A 13,630-nucleotide genomic window follows, 5' to 3' on the forward strand; every position below is an offset into this window, starting at 1 on the left:
CACAGGCTGAGAGGTCTGGTAGGGTCTGCAGGGTGGTGACTGAGCCCTACTTCAGGGCATGGGAATTACTGACAGGTCCCAGGGGGAGGAGGCCCCTCCCACAGTGCCTGTCTTCCCAGCAGAGAAGATGAGGTGTTTTCATTTCCTGCAGCAGCAGCTGAGCTTCTGCTGACACAGTCATTCTCTACAGTGTCCATTTGAAAGCAGATCTCATGCTTCAGTCACATGTGGGTGCAAAATCTGTCTAAAATCCACTGGATTATTTCCCCACTGTTGCTGTTACAAATTACTACAGAGTTAGAGGCTTAAACCCACCCTAGTTATCTTAGATTAGATTGGAATCCAACCCAGGTCTTCCTGGGCTAAACACAAAGTGTCAGTAGGTTGCATTTCTTTGAGGCTCTGGGAAGACTCATTTCCCAGCCTTTTCCAATTCCTAGAAGCTGTCTGCATTCCTTGGCTCATGGCCCTTTCTTAATTTTTTCAAACAATCACTTTGCAACTGTCTGACCATTCTTCCATTGTCACATTCCTCTGACTATGGCCTAAAGAGGTTATTTGTTTTTAAGGATACAGGTGTAGGGATGTGATCACATGTTTAATCCAGATAATTTGGTATAATCTCATAATGAAAAGATCCTTATCTTAATCCTCTCTTCAAAGCCCCTTTACCCCATGAGGCAACCGGGATTAGGATATTCACAGGCTTCTAGGATGAGGAAGTGAATGTTTGGGGCTCCACTATTCTGCCACTTCACTGTCCATACTGCCTTTCTTAGGGTATGTCACATGTTTACCCAGGAAACAGGATTCAGCTTTTCCTCTTTGCAGAGTACCTATGTCTATGTTCCCGCTTGTCCATTTTTCACTACATCATTAAGGTAGAAATAGAAATATGGGTACAATCTGGCAAAATCAGATAAGGAAGAAGAATTTCATTATTTTCCGTGGGTTCTTCCTCAGCAGCATCAGCATTGTGTGTTCACTACCTTTGAGATAGGAAGAAAAACAAAAACAAAACCAAAACAACAACAACAACAAAAAACAACAACAACAACAACAAAAAAACAACAGAAAGACCAAAATATGAAGAGTTGAATGCTCACTGAGCCCTGATGTTTCCCTTTTCATTTCAGAGTTCGTGGCCCTCAGGCTGGTGAGCGAGGACCAGGAGTGTGCTGGGTGGCTGGAGGTTTTCTACAAAACACCTGGGGCAGTGTCTGCCACAGCCCCATGGAAGCTGTGACCTTGTCCGTGATCTGCAGACAGCTTGGCTGTGGGGACAGTGGGACTCTGGATTTCTTTGTTCCTCTCAGGGAAGGTTCTAGACCCCGCTGGGTGGATGGAATCCACTGTCGGAAAACTGATATCTCTCTCTGGCAGTGTCCTTCTGACCCCTGGAAACAGAGATCTTGCTCTCCAAAGGAGGAAGCACATATCACATGTGCAGGTGAACTACTGTCTGTTTCTGTGTTTGTCCCATCCCTGCAGGTTACTGAAGGTATTTGGTGATAATTTTATTCAACTAAAGAAACTGGGGTTAGGAGTCATTAAATACATACCAACACCTTTAAGTTAGGATGAGTTTTGGGAATTAAATTCCACCTTGGTTCAGCTCTTAAACCTGTGGTCATTTACTCTGAAATGTGTCTATACCAGTCAGACAACTGCTCAGGTCAGTCTGTTGGCAGAAAATTGTTGAGAGCTCTGTAGGTAGAGACTAATTCCAGGCCAGAGAACAGAGAAGAGAAGAAAACATAGCTACTGCCCTCGTAGAGTTTATACTCCAGTGCTGGCAACACTTATTACACAGAAATCTGAGTGTCATGAAGAAGTGGAAGATGCTGGACCAGAGTTAGAGACCACTCTTAGGCAGACCCCACCCCCTGCCCTCCAGTGACCATCCCGTTGAAGAGGCATTTGTTTGTTTTCCTCTGCCACATCACAGGGAACTCCTGAGTGGTCAAGGGGCCCCCATATAATACTGATTGCATCTATGTCTTCTCAGAATTCCAATCATATGATATCTATCCTTTTATATGCGCCTCCATCCTACTTTCACAAACCAAATGCTAGAATTTGGAGCCCATTATCATCAAATTCCCCTATATCCTCAAAGTTATCCAAACCCAACTCTTCTCAGAAAACACTGGTTTCCCTGTCAACTGGAGGCGCTGTTTCTCTTTTAATATACTTCTCTCTTGCAAAAAACATTGCGTAGGTTTAGTCCTTGCTCTCACTAGTCATTTCAGCATCCAACTACTTTGAATGCTGTGAGGTGGTCACATCCTCTGGGTTAGTTTATTGCTATCCTCCCCATCCTCTTGTTTGTCCCAAGCATCAGGCTCACCAGAGTCTTCTTTGTTTTGCTCCAAGGACCATTAGTAGCCACTTTAATAGCTTTAAATACAACTGAGACAACACCCTGACCTCTCATTCCATTGAGTTTCTCATCTCTAATCACCTTTCCTTCTATCCCACCTCTGCCTACCCATAAACTATTGATCATCAACAACTGTCTTTCTTGAGTTCATTGTTCCATTCTCTGACCATTGTCTCTTACCCTTAGGGTGCATAACATAGAATGCTGCTTTTCTCATAATTTTCATCTTCTTTGAGACACCCAGTTGTTTTTTTTTCTATCAGTTTTTCAGGTCACTTTTTCCATGATTCCACATAATTTTAACCAGATTAAATAACATGATCCAACATTATAATCAACCTCCTTTAAGTACATTCAACTCCATTGCTTCTTTGTCTGTCTCACTCGGCAAACACAAGGATAAAGTCAATTAACTACTACTTGCTTGTACTAGACTAGTGAAAAGGACTAGAAAAATAGTGCATAGTTACATTGCTGGTTCAATTCTAATGGCCACTCCATGCTGCCCACAAATTCTGGGTGTTTTCTCTGGCATGTTTTTTTTTTGTTATCGTTGTTGTTTTGTTTTTTTTACTTGCTCTGTCTTGATGCTATTTTGCATATTGCTCTGTCTTGATGCTATTTTGCATATTCTCTGCTGCTATCACCTCCACCATCCTCTTTTTTTTTTCTTTTGTTTTTCACCATTCTCTCTTGAATGAGATCCTGCCTTACATATCACTGGGAAAACAGAAATAGTCAGCTGTGGATTCATATTCCTTTCTTCAAGTCTAGCAACTCTGTGTGTGTGTGCTCTCTGCTTGGTCCCCAGGATCAGGCCTTAATCCTTAACATTGGACAGTTCTTCTCAGGCTACAGATCCTAATCCCACTCATTTTGTGGGAAGATTTCCCTGCTTCAATTACACCCTCTTGCTCTGTATCACCCATCTCTTCCTGTCTCCTGATTCACTCCTGTTGTTATGGTTGGATCTGGAATGACCAAAAAAAGCTCCAGTGTTAAAAGCTTGGTCTTCAATGCAGTAAGGTTCAGAGGAGAGGCTTTTGGGAAACGATTGGATCACGAAAACTGTAATCTCATTGTGATCCATCAAATGATTTGCTAATTTGAATGGACTACTGGCTGGTAGCTGTAGGCAGGTGAGGTGTGTCTGGAGGAGGTACATGCCCCTGAAGTAATGCCCCTGGGGACTATATCTTGTCTCCTCTATTATATGCTGAGTAGCACCCACCTCCCCCATACCCTTTCACCATGATATTTCTGTCTTGGAGCTGGCTCAACCTCAATTGAATCCTTTTATATTGTGAACAAAAATAAACCTCTAAGTTGTTTTTGTCAGGTATGCAAGTACAAAATGATGCAAAGCTTATAATACACCCATCAATGTACCTAAGGGCTTGATTCCTGATATCTTGAGAAGCACACAAATGAGTATTCTTTCTCTACCTCACTTCCTTCTCCAGCTGCTGCCCTCTTTATCCCTCTGCCCTCCTCTCCACAACCCACATATTTACCAGTATTGCCAATAGTCTCTGTCTGGGTCTATTGTGCTGAACTCATTTCAGTTAGGTTTTAGATCTCATCACTCCTCAGAAGTGGTAAAAAAAAGATGAAATCTAAAAAATAAGCCTGAGTTTGTTATATTGTTCTTGACATCTTATCAGCATTCTTTCCTTCTCAAAATTATTATTATTATTTTTTGCTTTTGTTACTCTACCTCATTAAGTTCATATGCTGTAACTCCTTAGCTCAGATTCTAGATTTTAGACACTCTAAGGGATATGTATAAGATCTCTACTTTTTCTTAGTTGTACTCTCATCCTGAGCCATATGGACTTACACGACATCTATATGCCAACATTTCCTAAATAGGTACCTCTACAGCTTAGCTCTGCCTGTACTAAAAAAATCTTGTATTCAATTTTTGCATGACATCTTCACTTGTGTATATAATAGGCAACTCAAATTTAACTTCTAAAAAAGAATGCTTGATTCCACCCTTCTATACTTGCTCCTAACCCTTTCTACCTGCTATAATTCTCCATTGCAGTAAATGTCACTACCATTGTCCAGTCACTTAAGATCAATACATAGTAGTAGTCAACCTCATTTCTCCATTTTCCTTTTCCTCCACATCTCATATAATAGCAAACTCTGTTGCTTCTATCCTCAAGTATATCCTTAATCCTTGTACTCCTTCCATGTCATTGTCAGTCCAGGGAAGATCATCTGTTGCCTAGATTAAACAAGTGTCTCTGGTGATCACCTACTTCCACTCTCTTTCTTCTATAATTGATTGTCAACCAGAGAGGTGTTTTAAAAATTAGTATCATTTTCTCCTTGATTATAAGCCTCCTTTCAGCTGAGCTTAATATAAAATCCAGAACACTTATCCTCTTTTTAAAAAAATATTTGCTTTTCAGTTTTTGGTGGACACAACATCTTTATTTTATTTTTATGTGGTGCTGAGGATCGAACCCAGTGCCCCGCACATGCCAGGTGAGCACATTACCGCTTGAGCCACATCCCCAGCCCTATGCTTATCCTCTTGACAAGGTCCTTAAGACTTGTTCTACAGCTTTCCTGTCCTGTTACTCTTCCACTCATGTACATATTGACTATCTTTGTTTCATTGAAGAGGACAGTGGGTTTTTTTTAAAAAACAAAACAAAACAAAACAAAACTGTGTTGTTTTGTTTATTCCCCAGGAAACTTTCTTTCTAATGTGTTCTCTTCTTAGGGCCTTTGCACTATCTGTCTTCTTTGCTAAATATTCTGGAAATTTTAAAGAAAAGTTGAATAATTAAATATGTCAAAATCTGTTGCAGCCAAAAAGTAAATAAAAACAGAGAGTGCCCATTAGATTAGGTGATTAGGTAATTGTATGCCACTGAGCATCCTAGTGAGAACACATTTTAGAGTGGGGAGTTTGAATGAGGTGCAAACCAGAAATAAAAGTACCAAAGAATACTAAATAGATGAAAATTGTACAAAGTCCTTTTGAAAAGCAGAGGTATGAGGGTGAAAGAGGGAGAAATATGGTGCTGGAAATAGATTTATTTGATTACCAAGTAGATTAATGTGTTGATGTGGTTTGGATGAGTTTCCTTTAAAAGTAACACTGGCACATTTCATTGTGTGTCCCAGGTGCAAAAACAACTAGAAACCGAAATGCCAGGGAAGCTGCGGTCAGCATATTGTGCTTAGACATTGAAGGACTTCATCAGGGAAGAGGGAGGAGTTTGTTCATGAGATGTTCCAGGGGAAACAGTTGTAACTGATGCATCGAAATTGCAAGGGGGGCATACTTGGGTTTACTCTAAGAATAACTAACAGAAGAACCTCATTCCTGTGAGGTCCACAAGGAAGGGATGGCCAACCCATCTCCTCTTAAACCCTCCTATCTTTCTCTTCTTCCCCAAATAGGCCACTCTTGCTTTTGCTGGTTTTTGTGCATAGAGGTTTGTGCAAGGAGATTTATGTTCCCACCAGTTTGTATTAGGCTTAGAGAGAAACCATTTCCTTTCTATTTTACTTAGGTTACAAAAACATTATTTATCCATTATAAGCAAGAAAGACATGTAAAAATGTAAAAGGATAACTTAGTCATATCACATCATCCTTTGTCTATTAATATTACCCTGAAGTAAATAGGATAAATGAACTGGTAAGTACCATTTCCTTCATTTTCACGGAGAAAAAATTATCAAAATTGTCAGCAACTTCTACCATATCATTTAAGATAAAAATGAATGAATTGTGACAATTGCCCAAATATGCAGCTAGGAAGAATGTGATGATAAATACTTGAGAGGCAGATGTTTATATTCTCTTCTGTCTCTCTTTCCTCACCCACCCCCCGCCCCAGCCTTTTTCCTATGGCAGCTAAAGAGATATTAAGCAGTTAAAATTGTATACTAAATAATTTTTTCCTGAAATAAGACATTATGAAATGAGAGGTAGGCATGTCTACCATCCTGAAGTTGATCAACCACTCAAGAGAAGTCCTGCCTTCGTTTTCAGAGATGTTCCTGCATAAGACAGATGTGATAGGATAAAAGGACAATAATATATATCAATACTGGTTTTTAATAACAAGTGCCATGTAGACATTTATTTTCTTGGTATTATTTTGCATGTATATGTACTTCTTTTGGTTTCAGTTTTTTATAATTTTTTGTTTCTATGTTATCTCTGTGAACTCTCATGTATTATTTTTTCCTTAATGTATTTATTTGAGTTTTGTGCATATATTTATATATTTTGTTCTTCCCAGCTAGCTATTGTTCTACTGTTTTTTACCTGATTTTTTTTTTGTACCAAGAATTGAACCTATGGAATGCTAAACTATTGAGCCATATCCCCAGTCCTTTTTTTTTTGGTACTAAGGATTGAACTCAAGGGCACTCGACTACTGAGCCACATCCCCAGCCCTATTTTTTTTAAAGAAACAAAGTCTCACTGAGTTGCTCAGCAACTTGCTGTTGCTGAGGTTGGCTTTGAACTCACCATCCTCCTGCCTCAGCCTCCCAAGCCACTGGGATTACAGGCATGCACCATTGTCCCCGGCCCTAGTCCTTTTTATTTTTGTTTTGAGACAGGGTCTCTTTTAAGTTGCTGAGACTGGTTTGGACTTGGAATTTTCTTGCCTTAGTCTCCTGAATTGATGGGATTACAGGTATGCGCTACCATGCCTGGCGCTCTATTACTTTTATAGAATATAAATCTTTTATTCTTTTGATCTGTTTTACAATTTTCTATTAAAAATTAAGTGTAACATTAAACACAAATTACTTTTGTGATCATGCATTAATTATATTTTTAATGCCCAATATTTAATACCACAAGTTATTGACATCAATTTATATTTTATTTATTACCTTACTGATTAGCAAGAATGTAAAGGAATTGCTTTTTAGCAGGGTAAGAGTTCTTGAATAAATGGAGAATAAAATTTGTCCATTCAATAAATATTTATCAAGTCCCTATTCATAACGTTCATAGAAGATTCTCCACATATATGTGGATGTGCCAGACACTGTCTTGATAGTAGGATCAGCAGGAATGAGATAAGCAAGGCAAAGTCCTTCCTCTGGTGGAGTTTGCATTGTGGGGAATAAGTGAGAGAGGGCGAGTACAAGACAGCACGTTTGTGTTTATGTTTGTTCAGAAAATGGGGAGAGTGAAAAAATGGAAACTGATGAAAATAATTTCAGCTGCTGATAGGGATATGCTCCAGGAAATGTCTTGGTAAGGCAGGACCTTAGACTGTGTGTGAAGCCTGATATCTCCACCTGTCACTTGATCTGAGCCCAGGACTTTCAAGAACCTTGTCCTGGGCAGGACCACTCCAGTTGACCCTAACTGGTGTGTCCTCACTGTTTGCTCCTGCAGGAAATCGACCCAAGAGCTGTCCAGCCACTGCTCCCTGCACAGGTACCTCATCCCCTCACACCTTCCCCATGGCTTCCAGGGGCTCCTTTCCTCCCACCAGGGAGTAAGAGGAGGTGCTGCTGCCTTTTCAGACAAAGAGAAGCTCCAACTCAGGGGAGGAGACAGCGAGTGCTCAGGGCGAGTGGAGGTTTGGCATGAAGGCACCTGGGGCACTGTGTGTGATGACTCCTGGAGCCTGGCAGAGGCTGAGGTGGTGTGTCAGCAGCTGGGATGTGGCTCTGCCCTGGATGCACCAGGGGAGGCTGCATTTGGCCCTGGAAATGGAAGCATCTGGCTGGATGAGGTGCAGTGCAGGGGCAGGGAGCCCTCCCTGTGGGCCTGTGCTGCAGCACCCTGGGGACAGAGTGACTGCAAGCATGAGGAGGACGCTGGTGTGAGGTGCTCTGGTGAGTAGCAGGACCAGGAGAGGGGGCCAGGGTTGAAGGAGTGTGTTTGCATCCAAAGGGCTTCCCAGGCTATCCTGCTGCCCTGAGCCCTGGCTGTGGAAGGCTGTGCCTAATCTCCAGGCTTCTGGGACAGAACCATGTGCCAGAGGTAGTGGGTGGGACCTAGTGACATTCCCAGAACCATTTCAGTGATCTCATTTTCCTTCTCTTCTCTTCAGGTGAAAGAACTAGAGTTTCTCCCAAATCTAGAAGTAAGTGGTTCTTCTGCTCCAACCCATGTGATAAGGGAGACATATTTTCAGAGTCCTACACTATGAAGTCTACATATTTTTGACAAAATTATAGTAGGCCTGATGATCAGGGTTAGAACAGGCCATACAGTTTATTAAATTGTAGTAGCCAAGGGCTCCAAAGCCTCACCAATGTTCACTTTACAGAAATTCCTTAAAACCAAACTCAGAAGATTGTTGACATAGCTCAGAGCAGGATCTCGGGTGGTAACATCTTGGGGTTCAGGCAGATCCATTGTATCTGAGCTGGGGACTTCATGGTCCTGAAGAATCAAGAGATGGCCAGGGTAATTGGATTCTCCTGGGCTTATGGTCTTCTCCAAAGACTTATGATCCTTTACCTCCTCAGGCACCAGTTCAGTCTCAACCCCTGTCCCTGGTATCTCCTCCTTACCTGGAATCCTTTGCATCATCCTGGGAGCCCTTCTCTTCCTGGTCCTTATCATCCTTGGGATTCAGCTGCATAGATGGAGAACAGAGCGCCCAGGTGGGAATTAGGGATGTTGTGACCTGGAAAGTATTCAGGGAGAATGGTGGAACCATTGTGATTTCTTCAAAAGTATGTTTGAGTCTCCATTCTTATTATTTGGAAAACTGCTTTATGTACTTCAGCATTTAAAGCACTGGAATCCTTGGTCCTGGGTTGAATATGGAAACTCTGAAAAATAATGGCTTCTTGTATGGACAATGTCAGTGGAGACTGAGTATAGAATCCAGGTAGAGTCAGGACCCATCGTTTGAACTACCAGAGCAGAAGCTAAGGAAAGGGACTCTGGTAGCCCAGAGGAGTGTCTCCAACAGGTTTTTCTGTTGGTAAGGGAAACACCTCCAGGAGCAATCTCTGAACTCATTCTGCTTTCCCCAGACTTATCTACTTTTGAAGATGCTGTTGATGAGGCCCTGTACCAGGAGATAGATTACCTCATGAATCCAGAGAACGAGGACCTGCAGGACAGCCCAGGTGTGTTCCCTACCCTCCTTTCTGTTCACGAGTTGGTCATGGATATGGCAGTCTTCAGGGAGCACAGACCCCATCACTACCCAACCTATATGGCCATCCTCCTCCTAAGGCAGGAGCTCCAAGCCCTCTTTCTACAAACCTAAAGCTTCCATATTTCTTCCGAACCATGACATGTGTGTTTGCCTGTGATGTTTTTCTCCCTACCAGGAAATCTGTCTGATGACTCAGTGACTAAGTTGTCATATTACACACGGCACCATGAGGAGAATGGAGACCCTGAATCTGCTCCAGGTAGTAGAGACAGGTGTTCCCTTGAATGGTGGGGTGAGGAGGAGGTTATAATGTGAGAAGAACATCTTCCTGTGATTAGGATGGAAAAGATATCTTCTGTCCAATTAACAACTGTTTTTCTTCCTCTCTGACCACTCTGTCAACTCAGAAAGGGAAAGCTCAGTGCAATTCTCTCAGTATCCAAAGCTACTTCTATGGGATCATAGACATATATCAAATGTATTATTGTAAATTCAAGGGCTATATTTAAAACAATAGCATCTGAACCTGATCCTATAAAAAATTCCACGGTGAGAGAAAACACTGGAAGTATGATATTGACCCTGAGATATAGTAACATATGAATAATTTTGTGGCTTATGTGAATATTGAGACAAAAAATTGATTATTCCTGGATACACAGAATGTGTAGTGCCTATATTTATCAACTATCAGGATCTCTTTTCTATAGCCAAAAATGTCCACTCTAGACCTTTCCCCAAGTGGTAAATGTGGGCAGTTCTTGGAATGAGGCATGTTCAGGACAGCTCTGTGGAGATGGGAGCCTAAGGCCAGCAGAGCACTTAGGTGTATTGAAAACCCAGGCCTCCTGTGATTTGGATGGGTGGGATTACTTGTATGTGCAATGGTTGAAAGCCATGCTTCCCTTTATCTCCTCCTGTCTCTGATGGCACATGAACAGCCTGGGTTCTCTTGGTTCCGATTCATTGCCTGCAATTACAGATGTGTACATATTATGTGTTTCAACTCTGGGTCATATGCCAGAAAATAGTACCTGACACTTATAGTACAATAACTTTTGTTGATGTTTTTTGATATGAAACACCATTTTAGGAAAATGTTATTAATCATAATATATTGGAATATTTAGAGCATTTACAGGGTTTTTAAAAATATCGAGATCAAATGTATGCTTTTGGGACAGCCTTGGTATATTAATATGCCTATATTAATTAGCTACTAAAATCTCAGCTTTAGAACATACTTAAGGCATAATCTAGTCCAATGCATATTTTGCTTTTCCACATTATTCTTTTATTTTCAGAACAACTGGGACAGCATGTCAGTGTCACAGGATATGGTTATGATGATGTTGAAGAGTTAACTGTTTCTGAAATTCCTTCTGTCCCTGGGGTGAGTGAGAAGTATTTTTTCCTAGAAAAGGGAGGAGGTGCTAGGTATTCTTATTCAGGTGAGTGGACAGCTCTGTCTATAGTAGTCTTACTTCCTTGTCATGGGAAAGATGACAGTGAAACTATCAATCATTAGCTTTTTTTTACTAGAAAAGAATAGTCATAGAATAGTCTCTTCCTTATAATGAAGAAATTTCAACACTTAATTACAGCCATTGCATTCTGCATTAATAGAGTGTAATATCAACTTCAAATGTTTGGTTACATGGTTTCCCCAAAACAAAATTTTATAGTTCATGGATTTAACTCACATTTCTATTTAAAGACCTCCCAGATTACTTCTCATGATCTGAAAGAGTCCCTATATTTGTTGTCAGAACACATATCTTGTTTTAGGTTTAAAAAATTGAAATAAATCCAAAAAGTTTCTGCAATTCATACAAACATGTCTACATCCAACATGTGGTGGGCAGGGACTCAGGAAACACAATATGTTTCTCCTTTCAGAAGAGATGAAATAGCTGAAACAAGCCAGGAACAGGGAAGAGCTCATGTAGGTAATATGAGGATAGAAGGAAGAGACTATTTTCTCTCATTATTTCAACGGACATATGACATTTTCCTCTAAGACCAGGCTTGCTGCTTATGTATGGGTATTGGTGGGGAAATGGTAGACTGGGATGTGGTTGAGCTGCCCTCCTTGGGCATCTGCCAGAGGACCCAAAATGTTTTCATAAATACTTTGTCAAGTAGGGTCTGTTATTGAGATACTGAGGAATCAAGACAAGTCATCTACTGCCTCCATTTTTTAAGGAATCAGACCAGCCTGCTGTGGAAGAGAGTGCTCATAGCTCTTTTGTATTCCTCACTGTTATTGACCCATCTCTCTCTTGTTGATATCAAACCAGATTTTGCACAGAGCACTCAGAATGAGGCAACTCTGTCTGGCCTTTCAGACAAGCTCTGGACCCACGTAGGTATTTTGCAGCCACTCTGTACTTGTCTTTCCTTCTATAAGAGGTCTCTATTGCCTTGTCACTAATGAAACTTGGGTTTTCCTTACTGTTTCAGGCACCTCTCCGCAGTCTCCCAGAGAAGCTGTCAACTCTAGCATGGAAGGGACAGGATCCTCCCTGTTCCTGGGACAAGAACACCCTGGCTATGATGATATTGAGCTTGCTGCCATTTAGTTCTATTTTTTGGAGCAATCAAATCTTCAGAGAACTCATTGTGATATTGTTTCCCAAAACAAAAGAGAATTCTGTCTTCTTCATTACTGTATAGATTGTACATTTACCTACGATGAAAGAAAATTATTCATAATAAATGATTCCATGCATTATCTTTTCACAATCTCTTTAAAAGTGATATTGTACCTGATATGCAGGTGAAGTAAAAGAACTTTGCCAAAATATAGTTCTAGCTATTCCAGTTATTTCCATCTTAAGTATTACTGCATATTTATACATATATATATTATATTTCCTCAGAAATAATAATATATCATATATGTAAAATATATGTTCATGGATTTTGATATCTATTCTACAATTTTATTGTTTTATGCCTTAAATAATCATATGTATTTTATTTTTAACTTTCCACATTTTTTTATTGGTGTATTATAGTTGTACATAACCATGGGATTTGTTGTTCTATGCTCAAACATTCTCACAATATAATAATATAATTTGGCCAATATCATTGTCCAGCCCTTCTCTCTCCGCCCCCCCCCCCCTTGGGTCCCTTTTCCTCTACTGATCTTTGGAGTTTCATTGGATAACACCTTTATTTTAGTCATATGTATTTTTTAAAAAATGTTTATTCTTAAGTTTTAGATGGACACAATATCCTTATTTTACATTTATGTGGTGCTGAGGACCGAACCCAGTGCCTCATGCATGCTAGGTGAGCACTCTACCACTGAGCCACAACCCCAGCCCCTAGTCATATGTATTTTAAAGAAAGAGGAAAAATAAGGACTTTTTTATGTTTGCTGTTTTTAATTCTTCTAGATCCAGATTTCCATCTATTGTCATTTCCTTTTAGCTTGAAGAATTTTTTTTAAGCATTTTTGTAGTGAAAATTTGTTAACAAATTCTCTCATTTAAAAAAAATTAAAAAAGTTTTTATTGGTTCTTTTTAGTTATTCATCCTAAAATGTCTTTATTCTACCTTCATGTTTGAAGGCTATTTTCACTGTATAAACAATTTCATATTAGTGACCTTTCTTATGTCACTTTGGAGATATTATATTGTCTTCTTTGCCTTTATCTTAAAATATTTAATTGACAAGGAATATTCAAGGTATACAATGGCATGATTTGATATACGTATATGTTATGTAATGATTATTGCAACAAATTACTTAGCACATTTATCACCACTCATAATGTATATTGGATTTCCCAGAACTTTTTCATCTGATAAGTGAACATTTATCAGATGAAAAAGTTGGCTAACATTTTCTATTTTCTTTGCCTCTAGTCCCTGGCAACCACCATTCTACTCTCTCAAGTTTAATTTCTTTAGTTTCACATATAAATGATATCTACAGTACTTACCTTTCTTTGGCTTATTTCACTAGACATAATGTCTTCTAGGTTCATCTATGTTACAACAGACATGAAAGAATTTCTTTGTTTCTGGGGGATGAATAGTGTGTGTGTGTGTGTGTGTGTGTGTGTGTGTTTATTTCTCTCTCTCTCTCTCTCTCTCTCTCTATATATATA

At 39.9% G+C, this 13,630-nt stretch overlaps 1 protein-coding gene across 1 annotated transcript in view; it reads left to right on the forward strand.

Moving 5' to 3' along the window:
• Positions 1-12,251, forward strand: part of LOC124079022 (antigen WC1.1-like) — a 73,959-nt gene extending 61,708 nt beyond the window's left edge. The window contains 10 exon segments of the mRNA XM_058572553.1: positions 1,137-1,199; positions 1,202-1,450; positions 7,778-7,819; positions 7,909-8,223; positions 8,442-8,474; positions 8,863-9,000; positions 9,379-9,474; positions 10,811-10,899; positions 11,807-11,871; positions 11,970-12,251. Coding sequence (XP_058428536.1) covers positions 1,137-1,199; positions 1,202-1,450; positions 7,778-7,819; positions 7,909-8,223; positions 8,442-8,474; positions 8,863-9,000; positions 9,379-9,474; positions 10,811-10,899; positions 11,807-11,871; positions 11,970-12,009 — 1,130 coding nt within the window. The 3' untranslated portion in view covers positions 12,010-12,251.
• The last annotated feature ends 1,379 nt before the right edge of the window (positions 12,252-13,630 follow it).

This window comes from Marmota monax, unplaced genomic scaffold (assembly GCF_021218885.2).
Source record: "Marmota monax isolate L192 unplaced genomic scaffold, Marmota_monax_Labrador192_F-V1.1 WCK01_AAM20220418_F8-fsc00186, whole genome shotgun sequence".
NCBI lineage: Eukaryota > Metazoa > Chordata > Mammalia > Rodentia > Sciuridae > Marmota > Marmota monax.